Below are 19922 nucleotides of genomic sequence, written 5' to 3'. Positions count from 1 at the left end.
CTTTAAAGTGAACAAATTATATAGATCTTAAATGATATATATTAAAGTTACTTTATTTTTTGCTTCAAGGACTCTATAAGTACTTTCAAAACTATTGCCTTTCATATCTCTCATAAGTCCTGAATTTTTTAGTTCTTCATAGTAAGTTGCATGTGAAAGAAGTATACAGGGTGGTGGTGAGACTTGTGTGAAACAAGAAGTGAGATTGTGTAACAAAAATGGAAGAGGAGAATTTAGGACAACCTTTGTTGAAGAAACGGTATTACGAGAACTGTCCAGGTTGCAAGGTGGATCAAGCCAAAGAGCTTGGAACAGATGTTTCCATTCGAAATCTTTCTTATATATGGATGACCATGTTATGTGGCAGTGAGCATTTAACTGTTTTCCACTTTTTTCAAATGTTCTAAAATGTTCTTGAATTTATTGCAACAATCTAAGTTCATCGCTATCTTTTTATATTCAACAGCGTTGCCAGTAGCTTCACTCTTTCCCTTCGTTTATTTCATGGTGAGTTAACTTTTTTTTTTCTTTCTGGAATATGCGGATGCCTCCTTTGTAGAACAACTTTGGATGTAAGTATTTCTGCTACTTGAAAGATAAACAAACATATAGCAAATATTTATTTTTAGGTAAAGGATTTCAATATCGCAGAAAGTGAAGAAGATATAAGTGCCTATGCAGGTTATGTTGGTAGGATTTCACTTCAGACTTCCATTCTTCGATGTATTCTACCTCGCTTATACTAATCCACATAGGATTGCAAAATTGTTATAGGATCTTCATTCATGCTCGGCAGATCTTTGACATCTATATTGTGGGGAATAATATCTGATCGCTATGGTAGAAAACCGGTTATAATTGTAGGGGTTATGACAGTGTAAGTATATCATGGTTTCCTTTGCCTTCAAGCTATATACTATATCATATATGTTATCATATAATAGTGTTGGTGCTTGCTTGATTTCAGTGTCGTTTTCAACACGTTGTTTGGTCTTAGCACAAATCTATGGATGGCTATTAGCATGAGATTTTTTCTTGGAAGTTTAAATGGTCTGATTGGACCTGTAAAGGTTATTCACTATATCTAAGCAATTTTAATGTTATAAGTTTGAATTTGAGTTATTTTATATGGTTCTATGTTATTGTAAGTAACTATAGCTTCCCTTATTAACAGGCTTATGCAACTGAAATTTTTAGAGAAGAGAAGCAAGCTTTAGGACTCTCATCAGTATGCCTCGGTTACCTTTGTCTACTATATCGTATCTTAGAAGCACATGTCGATTATAATAATACAAACTGTGATCTGATTTCAGGTTGTTGCAGCATGGGGAGTAGGTTTAGTCATTGGTCCAGCATTGGGAGGTTATTTGGCTCAGGTGAGAAAACCTGATGCTTGAAATTCAATTCGATTCACAAATCTTGAATCTATCTTTGTTTTAATACTTTTGTGAAATTTTGGACCACAGCCAACATTGAAATACCCACATCTATTTCCAAAGGATTCCTTCTGGGACAAGTAAGTAGATATTTTAATTTTTATAAAAAAACTTCATCAGTTCAATTTTGTTTTCCTTTACTCTTTGAATTTATTTTATACTTTGTTGTTGTATTGGATTTCATTTGTCAAATTGTAAACCTCCTTGCAGATTTCCGTATTTCTTGCCTTGCTTTGTAATATCAGCTTTTGCATTTGTAGTAGCAATCGCCTGTATTTGGTTTCCGGTATGTATCTTAAGCTCCTTAATCAAATACTTTTCCGCTCTTTCATATTGTGTGACTGAGCATATGTCTGCATTACTCTAGGAAACACTTCACTACCACACTGGCAGCAAGGAGTCCGGCGATAATATGGAATCCGCGGAAGATGGAAGCAGCAAGACTGAGAAAGACAAGATGAACAAAAAAGACGAAAGCATCTTCTTAAATTGGCCTTTAATGTCATCTATTATTGTTTACTGTGTTTTCTCTCTTCATGATATTGCTTATCAAGAGGTAATATTCGACTTCATGGATTTTGTTATACTGAATCTCTGTTGTATATTAATTTATGCATGCATTTATTGTTGTCTTCTTTTACCTTTAACTAGGTTTTCTCATTATGGGCTGTCAGTCCCCGAAGGTTGGGCGGTTTGAACTTTAAGACAAATGATGTTGGTAACATTATGGCAATATCCGGTACATTTTATGCTCAACATATTTAAAGTTTGCTGCTTAATTACTGTAATAGGTATATGTTGCTTAATCGCTGTCTGCTTATTAACCATTCAGGTTTTGCTATTATAATTTACCAGCTTGCGCTGTATCCGTCGGTGCAAAAAGCTTGTGGACCAGTTAACCTTGCTCGCATCACAGGGGTTAGCTTTCACCTTATATTGAAGTTAATGTGATTCAGCATTTCATTGTTTGTTCGTTTAAAATATGTATTGTTATTTGGCACAATATTTAGGCATTATCCATACCCCTCTTGCAAAGTTACCCCTTCATGACACTGCTGTCTGGATCCACACTGTACCTTGTGATAAATATTGCTTCCATTCTCAAGTACATTATGTCTGTAAGTGACGATCTCTCTCTATATAGACTTTGACGATTCATGAGTTCGAGCGACTGACATTGAGGATGCACCTCTTTCTTTGTATTGCATAACTGTATTCTTTTTGCTGAACTTAGGAGACAATATCAACTGGTTTATTCCTTCTGCAAAATAGAGCAGTGGTAAAATAAAGTTCCTCCCATTAGCTGTTATTTCCTTACGAAAAGTGAAATCGTATATTTTTTTAATGGAATTGTGATTTGTGAGTTGTGAAACATATGGCATGTTGATTTGGTATATATAGGAACAACATCAAAGAGGTGCAGCTAATGGCGTTGCAATGACTGCTATGTCAGCATTCAAAATAATTGGCCCTGCTGGAGGTGGTGCATTGTGAGTTTCTCTTTTGACCATTATCTTGGCTTGACGCATTTACATTCGTACTCACAGTTTCTGATATAATCTAACTGCATTTTTCTTGTTCTGCTTCTGGTGAATGTAGATTAGCATGGTCGCAAAAGCGATTAAATGCTTCTTTTCTCCCAGGTATGACGATGGTACAGTAAATAATGATTTAGAGTGTTGCAATCTCAATAGGAAACATGATTTCTGTCACTATTTTGCATTTAACTGTAGGCACCCATGTGGTCTTCCTTGTCCTTAATATTGTTGAAGGACTTGGAGTTATTTTGATGTTCAAACCTTTCTTGGGTGAAAAGAAGGAAAAACCAATGGAGCAGTTACAATGATATCAATAAATTTTGGGATAAGTTATGAAGCATTTTAGGGTTGACTGTGTGCATTAGTCATGAGATGAGCTTTAGCTTCATGTAAGTTTGGATTTCCGTCTTTGAGATTCATTTTAGTATAGGTGAATGCATGGTGGACATTGGTTGAAGTAGATTTGTAGTATTGTGTTTGAGTTTATTATATGTAATTTCATTTGAATATGTGATATCTCCTTATTGTGAAATTGAAAGAATAATTTAGAGTTCAATGAATCAATCACACTAAAAAATTTGATGTAAAGGATAAAGAACAGTGACAATTAGAAAAATAGTCTCAAACAATAAATAATAATAGGTAAGAAGACAAAAAAATTGTTTACTCGGTTCGATTACGTCTGGCGGAAAGAACAACTCTCTAATTCACTATACTTAAAGTTGTTACAGAAGATTATAATACGAATTACAAGAAAATAGTCTTTGGAGTTCTCAAGAACAAATCATATTTTCTATCCTAAATGTTTAACAATCTCTCAATTCTCATCATAAGAATTACACAAATCAAGGTGTTTTAAAGTGTTTATCAATCCATTTGATAACCCCAAAATGATGGCGAATCCCTAGAATATAATTCTAAGAAATTTTACCATATACTTCTGACTAAGATTTCTATCTTATACAACTTATGCAACTTGTGTTACAACAAATGAAATAAACTCATATTTATAACTATCAAAATCTTTACAGGCCCAAGCTCGAAAATATGTTAATATTAAAATAAATATGTTAATATCAACTTGTGTTCAAACATAAATTGTTAATAATACTAAACTAAGAACCATAAAATTACAATTTATAACACCATTCTTTAAGCTGGTGAATTTATATTTTTCATTTCCTTGAAAACAGTTCTTTCAAAATTATTGTTGTTCGGCCCTTTCGTTAGAAGATCTGCAAGGTTATTTCAGGAGGACACATGTGGAGTGCAAATAAGACTACTATCTAATTTCTTTTTAATGAAATTCCGGTCAACTTCAATATATTTGGTTATATTATGTTATACTAGACTATGGGCTATGCTAATAGCATACTTATTATCACAATAAAAATTCATTGGTTCATCACACTTTATCCTCAAGTCTTCTAAAATCAATTTCTACTCATGTCACAACCTAAAACCAGTTTTCATGGTATGACCTGACATCAAAGGTGTTTGTCATAAATAGATATAAGATAATCACATATTGAATACTAAACCTAGACATAGCTATATGCTCAATATTCACACATAGTGTAGCAGAATCGACGTGGAGTCTCGCTACTCTATAACTGTTGGGAGTTAATGTTCTATATTGGTTAATAGTAGCATATATCGTTCTATTGAGTAATGCACTTATCTCATAGTGTGGAGGCTGAAAGAAGATACAAATAAGGGTAACATGTGGTAGTAATATATGCCGAGTAAATGAGTATAATAATGATCTATTGATAGGCACATAATGATGAAATTTACCCCAACAAACATTCTCACTGTTAATATCGACATCTAAAATTTTACTTTTTATTTAGATTTTTGCATCGCATCGCAATAAATACAAAATATTTGTCTTACTTAAGATGATAAATCACGATTATCTTATATTTAAAATATAATAATTATAAAAGTTGTTTTTGCTACAAACACAATACTAATCAATTTTATTCAAAATTTCATATGCTAATCTATTTTTTTGGGTTAAGGGTTAGGTGTAATTAAATTATATGAGTTTGAATAGATGTATGAATGGAGAAGATGATTTACAAGATGAAGATGCAATGGAGTATTAAAATATTATTTTATTTATTAATGTTTATATTTTTGATTTAATTTAAAAGAAATATATTATAATAAATTGGATAAAATAAAAAATAATTAGAGAATTTCTCTCTTAACCCCATGGCCCTCTTACGCACCATCAAATTGTCTAATTTGCCCTCGCGCTTCCGTAGATGCATATTTTGAAGCACTTTTTTTTTGTTTTAATGTTGTTCTGTTCCGTAGATGCATCTATAAAAGTCTTCCGTAAGTGGATCTACGGAAATGTTTGGTGTTATAGCCCGCGTCAGACCATTCCTCTCCCTCATTCTCTTCATTTCAAACTCAAACACAAATACAAACTCTTCTCATACTCTCTCAACTTCAAATCTCTTTCAAGTTCTACTTCAAATTTCTTGTCAACATCAACTTCAAACAAGGTTTAGTAACATCAACATCAGCTTTAATCGGTAAGTTTTTCGAATTTTTAATTAATTTAGAGTAGTTTTGAAATTGAATTGGAATGTGATATTTAGGTGTAGAAATGAATTGATAGGTTTAGAAATAGCGTTTAGAGACAATGTAGGGTTTGTTTGACATTTTAAACGGATGATCAAGCCACCAAAAATAGATTTTCTAGTGACTGGACTGACTCAGACGCCATTGTTGTGTTTCTGAGTTTCAGTTGCTTTTGTATATCCATCTACGGAAGAGATCAACGTTGGGGCTTTCCGTAGATGCATCTACGGAAGCACCCAATGTTTTGAACCAAAGGTACTTCCGTAGATGCATATACGGAAAAATTCAGTGTTTTCTAAATATCATACTTCCGTAGATGCATCTACGGGAGAATAATTTTCTGTTTTTATTTTGATGTTTATTTATAAATACGCAGTATCTAAATCGAGATTTTTTGTATCAAACATAATGGTATGTTTGCGGTCTTTACGGAGAGATGGCATCCTGAGACATCCTTATTTCATCTACCCCACGGTGAGATTACCATCACTCTAGATGATGTGGCATGCCTACTTCATCTTCCTATCAAGGGTACCCTCCTTTGTCACAGTAGGCTGACGAAGGCGGAAGCTCAGGAAATGCTGATTGCTGAGCTGGGGGCTGATCCCGATGATGCCCTTGAGGAGGTGGAGAGGACACGAGGAGCCCACGTCAAGTTTAGATTCTTGCATAGATAGTATGATGCGGAACTCACTGCGACACTGCAGGTTGAGGGGGATGAGTTGGAGCAGGCTACACACAGAGAGAGAGCGCTGAGATCTTACTTCCTATATTTGATAGGCACCCAGCTCTTTGTGGGCACGAGCTCGACGTACACAGACGTCGTCTACCTGCCGTACTTATCAGATATATCTTGTATCCATGAGTATAACTGGGGAGCGGTTGTACTGGCGTACAACTATCATAGACTTGGAGAGGATGCCTGTAGAAGGCAAAGACAGTTGCAGGCAGCTGTACTCTTTTGCTGGTAACAATCTTACACTTTTCTACTTTTTTTATAGTTTTTTAATGTACTTGAAAATAACTGTGTTTTTTTTTAGGGTTGGATACTACAACACTTCCTAGACATTATTGGTTGGGGAGAGGTAGAGGACTACACAGAGGTCATGCCACGTGCAAGTGCTTTCACCCCCTTACAGGGAACCAGGTGCCGGATCCCTACAAGTGCTCTCTTGACCGCATGGCCGCTGAGGACATCAGGTACTGCTGCTATGATGAGCAACGAGTGGTGGTTCCGTTTGACGAGATATGTCTGTATTCTGGATGGTTGGCCGCCAGCTCGACCATTGTTGTACGCTACATTTCGTAGCGCGTCATACGTCAGTTTGGATATGAGCAGACGATTCCTCGCGATCCTCATGTTTCAGCTCCCATCGCCATGGCCCGCAGGGAGTTAGATGAGGTATTTGCAGACTGGAAGCATCACATGGTCCCTGAGGAGGAACGAGCGACGCTAGCAGAGCACGTTTGGAGCTGTGTCGAGGTGTACATCACATGGTACTATAAAGTCTCACATCCATACATGCTTCCGGCTGTAGAGGGAGGTCCTCCCAGACCTGCCCACAAAGAGATTCTCCGTGCGCATCAGACTCAGTTGGACCACCCCGAGGATCTTCTTCCTCTATGTCATCAGATAACTGACAGGGGCATCAGAGCCATTGCAGAGGGTTTATTCCCTAAGGGTACTGCTTCTATGCGTGTGCTGGATGGTATGACCAGGATGTCAGAGAGTGCATTTCTGTACCGTCGACATCGTGCTAGGACCCATGGGACGCTTGATGTTAGGGGTAGAGCCTGCAGATCCCTTCGTAGATTCTGAGGGGATGCGCATGATGATACGCAGGAGGACGCCCGACATACTCAATAGTTATATTTGATGATGTATTTATATTTTATTTTTGTTTGTATTTGATGATGTACTCGACACTTTGACCGACATTATTTATATATTGCATTTTTATTGGTTTACCTACTGTTGTCTTTAAATTGCATTACTGAATCTGAAAATGTACGTCTTTAAACATGGATTTTCGTCATGAAAATAACATGAATTAAAAAAAAACAGACTGTTCTGTATATGCACTTACGAAACACTCTATTTCACCTCCTTCCGTAGATGCATCTACGAAAATATTATTAAAATGAAAATAAGGTGAAGTTAACTGTGTTTTCTTTTATTTTATACGCTTTCGTAGATGTATCTACGGAAGGAATCAATTTTTTTTTTAAAAATAAAGTATTTTTAAATGTACATCTACAAAAACAAAGAACAAAAATAAAAATTAGCGTGGTGTGTAAAAGAATTATGGGAAGGGTTGAGAAACTTTCAATAATTATTCTAAATTAACTTTTTGTAAAAATAATTCAAAGAAACAAGAAAACTAGTATCGTTGTTGTCTGTCGAGGTCAAATTCCCTGTTTATCCCCCTTCAATCCCAACTGTCGTTTTTTCAAAGGGTTGCAACTACCGTGGTTTCTTGCACTTCCACTTTCTTTATCACAAGAACCTTTTGGTGACTTTCGAGACCAACTTTATTTACTCACTACATTTGTTTTTCATTCATTCCAAACCCGCTCGAAACCTCCAAAACCACTCCTTCAAGAATCAAACAATGTAACTTTTAATTCAATGGTTTTGTTTAATTTTCATAGAGGTCAATTTGAATTTGAATTTGAATTTGAATTTATTGTGGTATTTGTAGGGGAGCTATAAAATTGGATCTTCGTCTTCCTTCACAAAGATTCGATGACGTTGCTCCTGATCCTGAACCTGATTGGAGCTTCGATGCTCTCGTCTCCGAGCTCAATAATTTGGAGAACAAACTCGGCGCCACTTCTTCCACTCAACCTTTGCATATTCATAAAACAACAACATCAAGGTTTGCTTTCTGTTTTTGAACACCAACTGTTTGTGAAAAGCACTCTGTTGCGTTATGAGTATGTCATTGCTGTCAAATTGATCTCTGTTGGTTTTTAGGCCTTACTTATCCCGTGGGAAGGAAATTGAGAAAGGTAGAAGGTTTGTACTTCGTGCCCCTGAGTATGAGACGGAGAGTGAGGATGAGGATGAGGATGACAAAGCGTTGGTAGTAGCCAGCGCTGGAAAACACTTCACTTGTGATGACCTTTATCTAAGGTGCCTATCTCGTAAACCTAGCTTTAATCTCTAATATTAAATCATGATAAAGTCGATTTTGGACCCGCATCTCTCGTTCAATTTATCAATGTTAACTTCATGTTTCCGGTTGGATTCTTTGATTTGATAGCAATGTTTTTCTCATGTCCTTTGTGTTTCAGTGACAGTGATGATTCTGATGTTGACCCTGCTTTTGAAGTGCAACCTTATCTGATGAATAAAGTTGGGGAGGTAGAAGGTGCCTTGATTGAGTTAACACACGAACATCAACTAAGAGTTACAGTGAGTGGTCCTATTGATGCCAATGCACTTGTTACCAATTTGACTTGTCAGTCATTCTTGATTGACATATAACTTGTAGTAAATTACATCATGATTTGTTATATGCTTGTTTCTAATATTCTTGATTCACAGGATGAAGTCAGGAATAAGATCTCAGCTTTGGAGACAGCTCTTCTGAATGAAAGTCAGAACTCTCTTTCTTCCCTTCTTCGAGTTGAGAAATACAAAGAAACAAGGCAGGAGTTGGATAAAAAGTTTGACACTCAATATCAGCGTCAAATGTAAGACTGCATTGTTTCGTCCTGCCCCCTTTATATTTATTTTGTCAGATTTAAAAAGTAAGCATTGACTATGAATTGTAGGCTCCTCTAGGATTGTCTACCTTCTTAATGTGCTTTTATAAGAGGTCAAATAATGGGTTATTTTGCGTGACGGTGCTTTCATTCTTTTGTTAGATAATTGCTTTGATTGTACTAGTTGAGATGTTGAAAACGAAGACACTGATGATTGACATCTCCCAATTTTTTTTAGTGCAGAAGCACTTGATAATCACTTAACAGCTGTTCAGCGGGACCGTGAACTCAGATCACAAATAGAAGAAAGGAAAATAAGAAATGATGCAGCGTATGAAGAGGCCAAGAGAAAGGTTGCTTTACAAGAGGAAAAGCAGCAGCAGGAAAAAGCTAAAGCTGAAGCAGAGGTGCCATACCCTTATATTTTAGTTTCACTGTGTTATTTGGAAAAGAAATTATACATATGTCTTCAATTTTCATTTCTAGTTATCATCTGTTTACAACTACAAAGTGAAGTGTTGTGTTACTTTTTTTTTTTTTTTTTTTTTAAGTAATGCTTGGAGAGTCCTAAACTGCTAGTCTCGTTGCACTGATTTTGTCTATTCACTTTACCAGCTACTAGCCTAAAACTTGTTAGCAGTTTGTTAATATTCTCATGTCCATCACTATATGGGTCTTGTTAATATCAGATCAAGCATGCACTTTTGCTACCAATCTTCTTGATATAGGTTTAAGCCCAAAGGGCCATTCATTCATGAAATTAAAATTTTGTGGGTGCAGGCCAGACTTAAAGCTGAGGAAGTAAAACAAGCTGCATTAGAAGCTGAGAGAAAAGCAGCAACGGAGGCCAAAACAAAGGCTGCAATGGAAGCTGAAAAAAGAGCAGCAGCAGAAGCTGAAAGAAGGGCAGAAAAGGATTCAGTAGAAAATTCCAAAATAGTTACTTCTGGAGTGACCCTAAATACCACATCAAGCCTACATACTGAGGCCAAGGAATCCGGTAAGAGTTGAGACTTATAAATCTCCTATATTATCTTCAGTCACCATGTAGTTAAGCACAAAATTTGCATTTCATATTTTCTATTCTTGATTTGTCTGTTTTATTTTAAAAATGCATTGAATCTTTAAACTGCTTTGTAAAATTTCAAAGCTTTGGTTTAATTGGAGTATTAATATAGAGGGAAAAAATAAGTACTAATATATAATCATTTAAAATAATTTATATTGTAATAGGATGTACAATTTTCAAGAATATTGAAATATATATTTGTTGATGCTTTCAAACACCTTAAGAATTGTTTTTCTGGCTATTTTAATGGTTTATCTCAATATCTTTTTGCATATCTTAAAAATATATATTTATAAATCTTGAAATTTTCATAGCAACTTAAACTGCAACAATGATACTGAAAACTAATATTCTGAGCTCAAAAGTTGACAGATCATGTAAATTAAACGTTCCTTTTGTTACAAACATTATAATAAATTTAGTCTTGCTCTCCGCATATGTTACATGTGCATAAAGTGATAAAATTGTATTGAATCTATACTTTTAAAACTAAATTTTATATAAATTTGAGTAAAAGGATTAACGACTAAAGCTAAAATTATACATTATCTCATAATGAGTTGTTCACGTTCATGAGTTGCCCACCTTTAACATTATCTTTATGTAGAGATGTATATGCAATCTATTTCTTCCGCAAAAGATTTGTTGTAATTCGTGAAGTTCACTTTCTTTTAATCAAAAGTACAGGGGCTTAAAACTTAAAGAAACTAAATATGAATTTAACAATAATTTCCATTCTCCTCCTACCCTTAAATCCTTCTCCGTGTGCATGTCTAGGTCACATTGTTTTTGTCATCATTGTTTATGATCTGAGATTTAACAGGCCTATACAATCTTTAGGTTATGTATATCGAGCTGCAGCAAGTGCTTTAAATATAGAGCATGGTAGGCTACAGAAACTGAAAGAGCTGTGTGACAGAAACCAAGCTGTAAGATCAAGTTCTAACCAGGTATTGGCCACCTATGTATGTCTTAAGGTTCTTAATTTATGATCTTGCATGTCTTAAGGTTCTCAATTATTTGTTGGTTTTGCTTGTCATATTTGTCATCTATTTTAAAATTTAAATTATGTTCTTGATAATGCATGTTTATTTCACAAGAAATTTGCCTATCCTTCACCTCACTTTAAAGAGTAACTTCTTCTGTCAAATTCTCTGATTTTGATGCTGGGACTTGTTTTTGTCAACATCTGTTCAGGATTATACCAGATACGAGAGTCATATTTCCCGGAATATAAGGCAAATAAGGGGCATAAGAGACAATGTTAGGTGAAGTAAATATTTAAATTTCACAAATGCGTAATGCTGCTGTAATATATTATTCTTACTTGTACATTTTAATTTTTTAAGGGAAAAATTGTGTGTCCTGGGAAATCTCAATCCTTAAACAAAATACTAATAAAAATATTACATGTCTATATACTCTTTTGGTCATTCTGCAGATCGAAAGCAAGTGAAATCATTAAAATTTTCAATGATCGTCAATGCCCTCAAACATTCAGTGTTGAGACATTTGTTAAAAAGGTAAGTTAATATTTTTTCCGATTCCTTTGACATATAATATCTCTGCTTTATTTGAAAAGAAACATGGAAAATTAAACTAATCTTAAAACTTGGCTTAGTTATTTATTGTAGATGTTATTTTTGTATCAGTTAACTGTATATGGAAGGTAGCAAATAAATTTTAACAACTATAAGTTTATCTATCCGGGCGCCTTCAATTCTTTGGGATGGTTTGTGACAGGGGGTAGGTGCCTCTTGTGACCAACAAGGCCAGAGTTTGATCCTTAACGCCCAATTATTCTAATAAAAAATTTGATTTTAGCAAGAATAGGTGGGACTATGCATTGTCCACTTTCAAAGCCCAAAGGACTCTTTGCTTGAGAGGACGTTAGACATTTTATAAAAGCCATTCATGTATCTTCACTAAAAGTTTAAATTTATGAAATGTTTGGTTAATGACATTACTCAAAAATTAGAATATCAAAGCTATAAATTATGATTAGTATAATTTAAGACTTTTTGTTTTAAATCCTTAATATATATTTGATTCGTTTTCTTTATGATACAATTGTCAGTATTAATTGAGTTTGAAAATGATTATGAAATGTTTTACCGTTAAATGAATATTTTTTAAGTGAGAAATTTGACATCAGAAAAACTTGATATCAAATGAAAATAACATGTGGCTTCAATGAAATGAATATATTTCCTATCAAATAAGATGTGGCTGAAATACAAAGAAACAAGGCAGGAGTTGGATAAAAAGTTTGACACTCAATATAAACGCCAAATGTAAGACTGCATTGTTTTGTCCTGCCCCCTTTTTCTTTTCTTTTCAAGGCAACTTGATCCCTTCATTCTACAACATATTTATTAATCAGGCCCACAGAATGTGAACTCTGATACCAACTTGAAATTGGAGCCAAGATTGATTTGAATTGCTTGAGAGGTTAACCCTCAATCTGTTTATTTATACTAATTAGTAGGTACAACCCAGCCCCTTGATTTTTGGAGAAGACCATAATTAAACCAGATCTAAATCTATCCTATTTACAACAGAATATTCACATGATATCATATTATGATTTTAAATAGCTTAACAGTTTGAAATGTTCCAAATGATGAACGGAAACTAGCAAGAAGTGGTAAAATTATGTTATGTTAATAAATGTAGTTGTGATTACGGACAACATACATGCTTTACAGGTTGTTTCGTCCTCTTCAAGCCCTGCTAGTGCTCCTTTTGCAATTGCCTATGTCATTGTTCTCATTACATCTCAGGTACACCCTGTTTAAACTCTAGTCTCTTGGCTTATATAGGACTTAGGAGGATGGTATATGATTTAGATTTCAAGTCAAGGTAAAATAGAATGAATATGAATGCTTGTTTGATTGATTTTTCGATAACTATTTATTTGCTTTTGGCTTCAATTGTTTTTCACTTGCAAGACAGGTCCCGTATGTAATGGATATTTTTCTTGCTGAGCTTCATAGGGCCTGCCATTACACAGTCCCAAAGCACATGGTTTACAAAAAGGTAACTTAATAGAATTTTAAAATACTATTGAGCAATATATTTTCTTGCGTAGCTTCCTAGCCTTGTGTTAAGGAGTATTTTTTTTTTTTGAGGAGCCAGTGATTTGAAGCAGGGAAAAGTTATTTTGCTACAATAATTTTGATTTTATGTCACATTTTTTCTAAATAAAAGGTTTGAGTCCATTTTATCTAGCTCAAAGAAGCAATATGGCCGTGCTTCAACTTCAACTAGTACAATGTAAAAATTAGCTGTAACTAATTATTTTGATATTATGCCCACGTATTTGTTCTGCAAATATTATTCCACAAATGAGGGGGTACTGATGATGTTGAATTTGGATAATTTATTCTACTGCCTCAGACCATGTTTCAATCAAAAGAGGCATACTTCAGAAGTATTGGTTATCGAGAAGAAGATGAAAAATTGGAGAGTACAGAAGATTATTTAAAGCGGTTAGAATCATATATGAAGGTGTACGGTGCACTGGTTCAGGTCTGTCTAGAGAGTCTCAAGATTTTGACAAATTCACATGAACAATATTTGCAACTATTATTGATAACATTTTCTCGTCTCCCTGATTGACCTGCTGACCATGTTGGTTTTGACAGACTGAAATTCCGAACATTCAAAATTTACATGGCTTGCAAGAAGGTTGGGCGTGGCTTGCAAGGTTCTTGAATTCTCTGCCAGCCAATCCATATACAGCTGTTTCACTCAATGCATTCTTGCAAGTAAGTAATGCAACATGTTCGGTGTTTTGATATATGAGTCTTCTAAGATTAACTAATTTTACTCTGTCCGCAGGTGGCTGGATATGCTCTATTTAGAAGATATAAGTCTCAGTTCTTAAAGATGTTGAACATCGTCTCAAATAACTTTTTAGTTGATCTGAAATCACGTAATATACCTGAATCAACGAAGATTATTGCAAATATACAGGCTTATATAGAGGATAAAATGTTCCTTCAAGTGCCAGAAGGAAAGAACCTGCAGTCAAATACATTATCCAGTGCGAAAGAACCATAGTCACAGTAAGCAAGGAGGTGCTGATTTTACTCATGGAAGCAGACTCAAGTGACACCAGGATGGTCGATTTTCTCATAGGATTCTTTATAGGAGCTCCTTATTTCAGTTGCTGTGTTATCACCCAATCAGTGGGTTTGTAATTTTGTCAAATTTCTGTTATTTTCCCATTTATGTATGAGTATTGACGAGTATAAAGTATAAACTAATGGTTGTAATGGAAAGAAAGAGGGTATCATTCATTAGAAATTTTCTATTTCTCTTGTTATTCATTGAAGGTTTTTGCATTTTATTTAGGCAGAATAAAGTTCAAACTCTGCAAAAACCGAAGGTGTAGAATGCATACTAAAAAGAAATTAGATTCTAGTGGCATCTGTTAAACGGATGTGAACAAGCTCTGCAAATAAACAAAAAAGTGTCCACTGAAACAACCCGAACCATTTTTACAGAGACGGTTTACTGAAAATTGAAAAACATGATGCCCTCAATGCACACAAGAGGACAGGGCACATATATACATACAACAGGGTAAAGCTCATTATTTTAGTCTTATATAAAACAAAATGTCTTCCTTACTCTGATGTTCTAACCTTATCCAACTTTGATGACTACCTTATTCTGCTTTTGAATAAAAATTTCATTGAAAGCAGCTTATATTTCTAATAAAGCTTTATCTTAGTAGTGATTGTGCTCCTGCAAATCGGACAGAATTCGAGGTCTTCTCCACATCCACAACAAGTCTGCCATGTGAGGAAATACAATAGAGAAGGGAAATAACTTAATATATATTCACCCCTTAATATAGATAACTTAAAATACCAGTATATAGTTAAACTGGTTACCTGATGTCCACAACCGAAGGCCATATCCTTTGGATCGGTAAGACAAATCGGGCAAACCTGCATTCAACCACGTTATAGATAAACCACTATTACTATTGAAAGTGAGACGGAAATGAAAGTTGCTTCTCGTAAAGCATGGTCTCGATACCTTATTATCATGTAAAGAGCTTGTAGATGGTTCCGTGTGATTGTGAACACCACTATCATATTCATAGCCAGTACCTCTACGCACATTCGGCTGAAAACTGTTTGACCGAAAAGATTTTCCACTGATGTTGGAGGAAGTCCTATTATAAAGAGGAGCAGGTAGAGGAACCCTATCCGGTGAATGCCCCCTCCGCGAACTAGTCATATCAACGAAGACATGAGATTTTTCGAATTTAGTTATAAGTTATTATGCCAGATAAGCTGAACCAAACAAATTTGAAGTACGGTATTTTCGTATTTTATTACCCCAATAAGCCAAGCTCTATGGTTGCCTTATATTGAGAAGGTATCTCCATCAAAGCTGCAAGAGAAAACTCTGCCTCTCTTCGGGATGGATTTGTATTTTTCGACATTATCTTAGTGAAATTCACAAACTATCACAAACAAAAGTTAAAACACTTTAGCATAACAGGAAGTTATATCATTTATATACAGCAAGTAAAAAAGGTTAAGTGAGTTACACCAAACCTGAAAATTGTCAAATGCTCGAGAAGGAATGTTATCGTCAAATTCCTCCATCATCTCCCACGGGCCATCTCCAACTCCTACCAAAACTATTGACAGCGGATACTCACTGCAATTAAAAAAGAATGTAAGAATGCAGAATGGTTCCCACGAGAAATAACACAAAAAATTTACCTGGCTTTTACGATTGCATTTATTGTCTTCTGTTCCTGCTGACTTAGGTGGCCATTTTCTGTATCGACGCTTCTGGTCACCTGTGGCAACATACTGAGCATCAGTTTTTGAAGCAGAAACAATGAATATCCATAACAGACTAATATGATTCATCAAAGTATTACAGAATTACAGGCATTTAGATTTCTATTGCAAATATAACATTTTGGTTCCTTCATTTGTATATGAAAGATAAGATGATTGAAAAAGAAACAAAGTACGTAAAATGTAACTATGAACAACGTGAAATATATAGTAAAGAAGTACCTGTCCATCTGCAATTATAAGCAGGACATGATATTGGCCAGCACTTTGTTCAACAATAGTTATGGCCATCTCAATAATAGGGGCGAACGAAGTCGGTCCTGCAAGTTTGAGGTGAGGAACAATTTCTCTGTATCGTGCCAAAACTTCTTCAAACCCGTTACATAACCTCTCTTCTGAATAGAAGCTAAATACATCTTGATCATGCGTAGATGCTGAAAATAATGGACATAAAAGAAAAAATCATGTTTGCAAGCTGGAAAAAACAAAACTACATTGGAAAAAGAATTTAGCTTCACATTCGTCTGTTACCGTCTCCGAAACCAAAACATGGAATCAAGTTATCTTCATCAAAAGTAGACAGAGTTTTCCCAATAATAGAGATTGCTTGTTCATAAGGGTTTTGACTGCTTCCAATGTGATGTAAACTTTTCCGATTGAATGAACTCTTCCCTAAGAAAGTGAAGTATGTATTACTATTGAGCCTTAAAATTCACATACAAAATGATTCAAGCATGAAAATGCGAGTAAGAAATAACACCTGTCCACTCATTGCTCTTTGTGAAATCAATGCCAACAATGAGATTAGAAGACTCCAGCCCAGCTTTTGCAAGAGCAGCAGTAACCTGTATTCAATTCTCTCAATTTTTTTGACGATATTGATGAGTATAAGGTTAAAACAGTATATCACCGCTATCACCCTAAAGAGTCTAATTCTTGTTCAAGTCAATGATAAAAACAGTCTCTTTGGTCCCATCTTAACCCCCACAAAAAAATAGACTAATGATAATAACAAACAAAATCAAAGAATAAGATCAAACAAATCCTTATACATAAAAAGAAAAAAACACTATTACATGCAATGATATAATCTAACAATTACCTCATCCAGTGAACGATAATCATCAGCAATCCTTGAATACCTCTTATCCAACTTCTTTTTCTGCTGTGAATTATCATAAAATGGAGCTGATGCAGATGAAAACTGATGCTGAGGTGTTTGATATGGACTCTGCTGAGGATATGGTGACTGTGGTGGATATCCATCATAGTTATTATTCCATGAAGATGAAGAACCTGAAGATTCATATGAAGGAACATGCCTCCTTCTAGGTGAAGAAGACCCTTTAGAACTATTTCCTCCCATAAGAATCTCTTGCAGAATATAGACAAGTAAACACAGAATCGCAACCAAAGCTGTCCAAGTTTCTAGCTGAAATTCCAAAACAAATACATGATGAATGAATGTTTATATACAAAAAGATAGCAACTATTTAATCCATAATTGGAGAGAGAAATTTCTAGGTTGTTAGAGTGTGAAAGAGAGTGAGACTTATTCATATACCTCAAGATGCATTGCTATTTGCTAGAATAAGAACTGCAAAGAGTGTTGGCAGAAGGAACCTAGTTAAGGTCAAGTCAACTGGTTCAGTTTTTTCACCTTGTTCAAACAAGTTTCATTTTTTTAAGATTAGTCTATGTCATAATCCATCATTTTTAATTGTTTTTCTTAACTAACTATCCACCAACAAATCTTTGTTACAGATTTTTTTAATGCTATTTTGAAGGAAAAAAACCACCTATGTTTCAACAACAACCTTTTACTAAGGAGTATATTCATATACACATTTTTCCTACATATCCTTCCTAGCAAATACTCACCGTTGACAATACCATGCCACGTCCATACTAAGAAACTACATAGAATGAGAGCATGTTGGACAATGTTTATTTTTTTATATGATAAATTATAAACTCAATGGATAAGGTGATGACTCAGATCCTTGAGTTTTCATTTTCAGATTTTTCTCTTGTCTTCTTCCTTCAAGTTAGGTTATGAGTTTGGTGAAGATTTGGTTGGATAAAATAAGGTTTAGCCTAAAGCAATTTGAAAAAATGAAAAGGAAAAACGTTAAATTTTTGCTTATATATAAGATAAGATTTAAAGAATATCACCATGAGGATAATAAGAGCCTAATGTAAAAAGGTACCAAGGACTCTAATGTGTAAATGTAAGTCTCAGTAGTGAGAATGAATTTAATGAATCTTGCACTCGCAGTGGAGTGGTTTCTGTTGGGAAATTTTTTTTAGGAAATTTCTTTTCCCACCCCACCTTTTAATGTTCTTTTAAATTTGACAAAAAGTTAAAAATGTTTCTTAAATTTGGAGATGCATTTTCAGATGTATTATTTTCACGCCAAACATTAACAGTTGAATACCTCTAACTTTGTCAAACTTTAATTTGGAGATGTATCTCCGAATGTGTTTCAGGGTTTATTCACATATGCATTTCTGAATAATCTTTGTTTTCAAATTAAGAGAAATTTTCGGAGATGCATCTCCGGAAATTTTTAATGTATATAACACGCGTCAAACCCTCCCTCTCCTTCTTCATTTTCTGAATATTTTTCTTTCCTCATTATATGCATTTACGGAAGTGTTCATCTTCAACACCTTCCGTAGATGGATCTACGGAAATTACGTTACTTTTTTTGCAGAAAAAATCGTTGACAATGTGAACAATGTAGTGGTTGAAAGTGATTATTTACCTGAAATTCAGACTCTTCTTGCTCCTTTTGATTTGTTGCACCAAAAAGTGTGAGTGTTGGAGTGAAATAGGGTATTGATGATGTAGGGTTTTTAGGGTGTGAAATATGAGAAGTTTGAAGAAATGAAACAATGGGGGAGTGATTATTCTGGTTCAAACTATATGAGACACTTCTGTAGATGCATCTACGGAACAATGTGACGTTAAACTTTTCCGTAGATGCATCTACAGAAGCTTCCCTTAACTGATTTTTATGTGTATTTTTTCCCATATACACTAGTTTATTACGCTTCAGTAAATGCATCTACGGAAGAAATCGATTTTTTTTAAAATATGTGGTGCTTCGGATATACATCTACGCAAATTGGGGGCAAAATTAGAATTTTGTGTGATGTGTAAGATAACCATGAAGTGAGTTGAAAAATAGTCTTAAAAAAATATACATTATTAATAATATAATATTTTTAAAGAAAAATGTACAATTTAAATCTTACTCCCCTCCGTCCCTTTTTAATTGTTATCTTTTGACTTTCTATATATATCAAGAAAACTAACAATTGTGATTACTTTTTAAACTATGATTTGTTCTCAATAATACTCTTAACCAGTGTTTTAAAAACCGGTCCGGACATCAAACCGGTGAGGGTACTGGGTCACTGGTTTATTGGTCGAACTATTGGGTCACTGGTCGAACCGCATGACTAAACCGGGTTAAATCGGATAACTCGGTTGAATAGACCGGTCATTATAACAAAATTATATAGGTATAAAATATGTTGAACTGAATGATTCAGTCCCTAAAAAATATAACTAGTACTTAATTTTTTTGAAAATATCATATTATAAAAAAATTCACAAGTTCATAATTTAAATTCAAATTTTACACATAGGTATCACACACAATCAAATAGTACATAATTATAAAATATAAACAAAAATTTAATCGTAACATAATTTGATTGAACAATT

The 19922-nt window shown here is 34.5% G+C and overlaps 3 protein-coding genes across 5 annotated transcripts; 2 read left to right on the top strand and 1 right to left on the bottom strand.

The window, feature by feature from the left end:
• Window positions 1-79: 79 nt before the first annotated feature.
• Window positions 80-3552, top strand: LOC131627109 (protein ZINC INDUCED FACILITATOR-LIKE 1-like). The gene is made up of 17 exons (XM_058897937.1): window positions 80-366; window positions 467-507; window positions 630-690; window positions 775-877; window positions 968-1070; window positions 1175-1228; window positions 1314-1376; window positions 1467-1516; window positions 1647-1722; window positions 1804-1992; window positions 2088-2175; window positions 2269-2354; window positions 2447-2554; window positions 2671-2715; window positions 2838-2926; window positions 3036-3079; window positions 3170-3552. The coding sequence occupies exons 1-17, from the start codon at window positions 219-221 to the stop codon at window positions 3280-3282; spliced, it is 1461 nt and encodes a 486-aa protein (XP_058753920.1). The 5' UTR covers window positions 80-218; the 3' UTR covers window positions 3283-3552.
• Window positions 3553-7934: 4382 nt separating this feature from the next.
• LOC131627130 (mRNA export factor GLE1-like) lies at window positions 7935-14663 on the top strand. Its single transcript, XM_058897961.1, has 15 exons — window positions 7935-8186; window positions 8275-8451; window positions 8550-8708; window positions 8870-8990; window positions 9123-9271; window positions 9522-9690; window positions 10064-10283; window positions 11193-11302; window positions 11550-11620; window positions 11794-11875; window positions 13061-13135; window positions 13308-13391; window positions 13752-13883; window positions 14000-14122; window positions 14196-14663. Coding segments are annotated over exons 1-15 (1896 nt in total). The 5' UTR covers window positions 7935-8184; the 3' UTR covers window positions 14418-14663.
• Window positions 14664-14818: 155 nt separating this feature from the next.
• LOC131627132 (E3 ubiquitin-protein ligase RGLG5-like) lies at window positions 14819-18193 on the bottom strand. 3 transcript variants are annotated; one of them, XM_058897964.1, is made up of 12 exons: window positions 18068-18151; window positions 17751-17809; window positions 17289-17618; window positions 16947-17031; window positions 16718-16858; window positions 16409-16620; window positions 16103-16182; window positions 15932-16037; window positions 15710-15837; window positions 15405-15600; window positions 15257-15313; window positions 14819-15154 (listed from the first exon to the last, which is right to left on the bottom strand). In XM_058897964.1, the coding sequence occupies exons 2-12, from the start codon at window positions 17760-17762 to the stop codon at window positions 15074-15076; spliced, it is 1428 nt and encodes a 475-aa protein (XP_058753947.1). In that variant the 5' UTR covers window positions 17763-17809; window positions 18068-18151; the 3' UTR covers window positions 14819-15073. The 3 variants fall into 3 exon arrangements, with proteins under 3 accessions (XP_058753947.1, XP_058753945.1, XP_058753946.1); XM_058897962.1 differs by lacking the exon at window positions 17751-17809 and having other exon boundaries at window positions 18068-18193; XM_058897963.1 differs by lacking the exon at window positions 18068-18151 and having other exon boundaries at window positions 17751-18060.
• Between the last annotated feature and the right edge of the window lie 1729 nt (window positions 18194-19922).

Source organism: Vicia villosa, unplaced genomic scaffold (genome assembly GCF_029867415.1).
Source record: "Vicia villosa cultivar HV-30 ecotype Madison, WI unplaced genomic scaffold, Vvil1.0 ctg.000349F_1_1, whole genome shotgun sequence".
NCBI lineage: Eukaryota > Viridiplantae > Streptophyta > Magnoliopsida > Fabales > Fabaceae > Vicia > Vicia villosa.
This window is presented reverse-complemented; position numbering and strand designations above follow the sequence as displayed.

What these genes read in the sequence shown, in the direction of transcription:
- LOC131627109 (XM_058897937.1), top strand. Translation starts at nt 219, where the DNA reads ATGGAAGAGGAGAATTTAGGACAACCTTTGTTGAAGAAACGGTATTAC. An exon ending in TGCCTATGCAGGTTATGTTG is followed by an intron (nt 691 to 774) that starts GTAGGATTTCAC and finishes AAATTGTTATAG; the next exon opens with GATCTTCATTCATGCTCGGC. An exon ending in TTCTGCAAAATAGAGCAGTG is followed by an intron (nt 2,716 to 2,837) that starts GTAAAATAAAGT and finishes TGGTATATATAG; the next exon opens with GAACAACATCAAAGAGGTGC.
- LOC131627130 (XM_058897961.1), top strand. An exon ending in AAGCTAAAGCTGAAGCAGAG is followed by an intron (nt 9,691 to 10,063) that starts GTGCCATACCCT and finishes TTGTGGGTGCAG; the next exon opens with GCCAGACTTAAAGCTGAGGA. An exon ending in TTGTTCTCATTACATCTCAG is followed by an intron (nt 13,136 to 13,307) that starts GTACACCCTGTT and finishes CTTGCAAGACAG; the next exon opens with GTCCCGTATGTAATGGATAT.
- LOC131627132 (XM_058897962.1), bottom strand. An exon ending in GCTCTTTACATGATAATAAG is followed by an intron (nt 15,314 to 15,404) that starts GTATCGAGACCA and finishes GGTTGAATGCAG; the next exon opens with GTTTGCCCGATTTGTCTTAC. An exon ending in CCTTCGGTTGTGGACATCAG is followed by an intron (nt 15,155 to 15,256) that starts GTAACCAGTTTA and finishes CTCACATGGCAG; the next exon opens with ACTTGTTGTGGATGTGGAGA.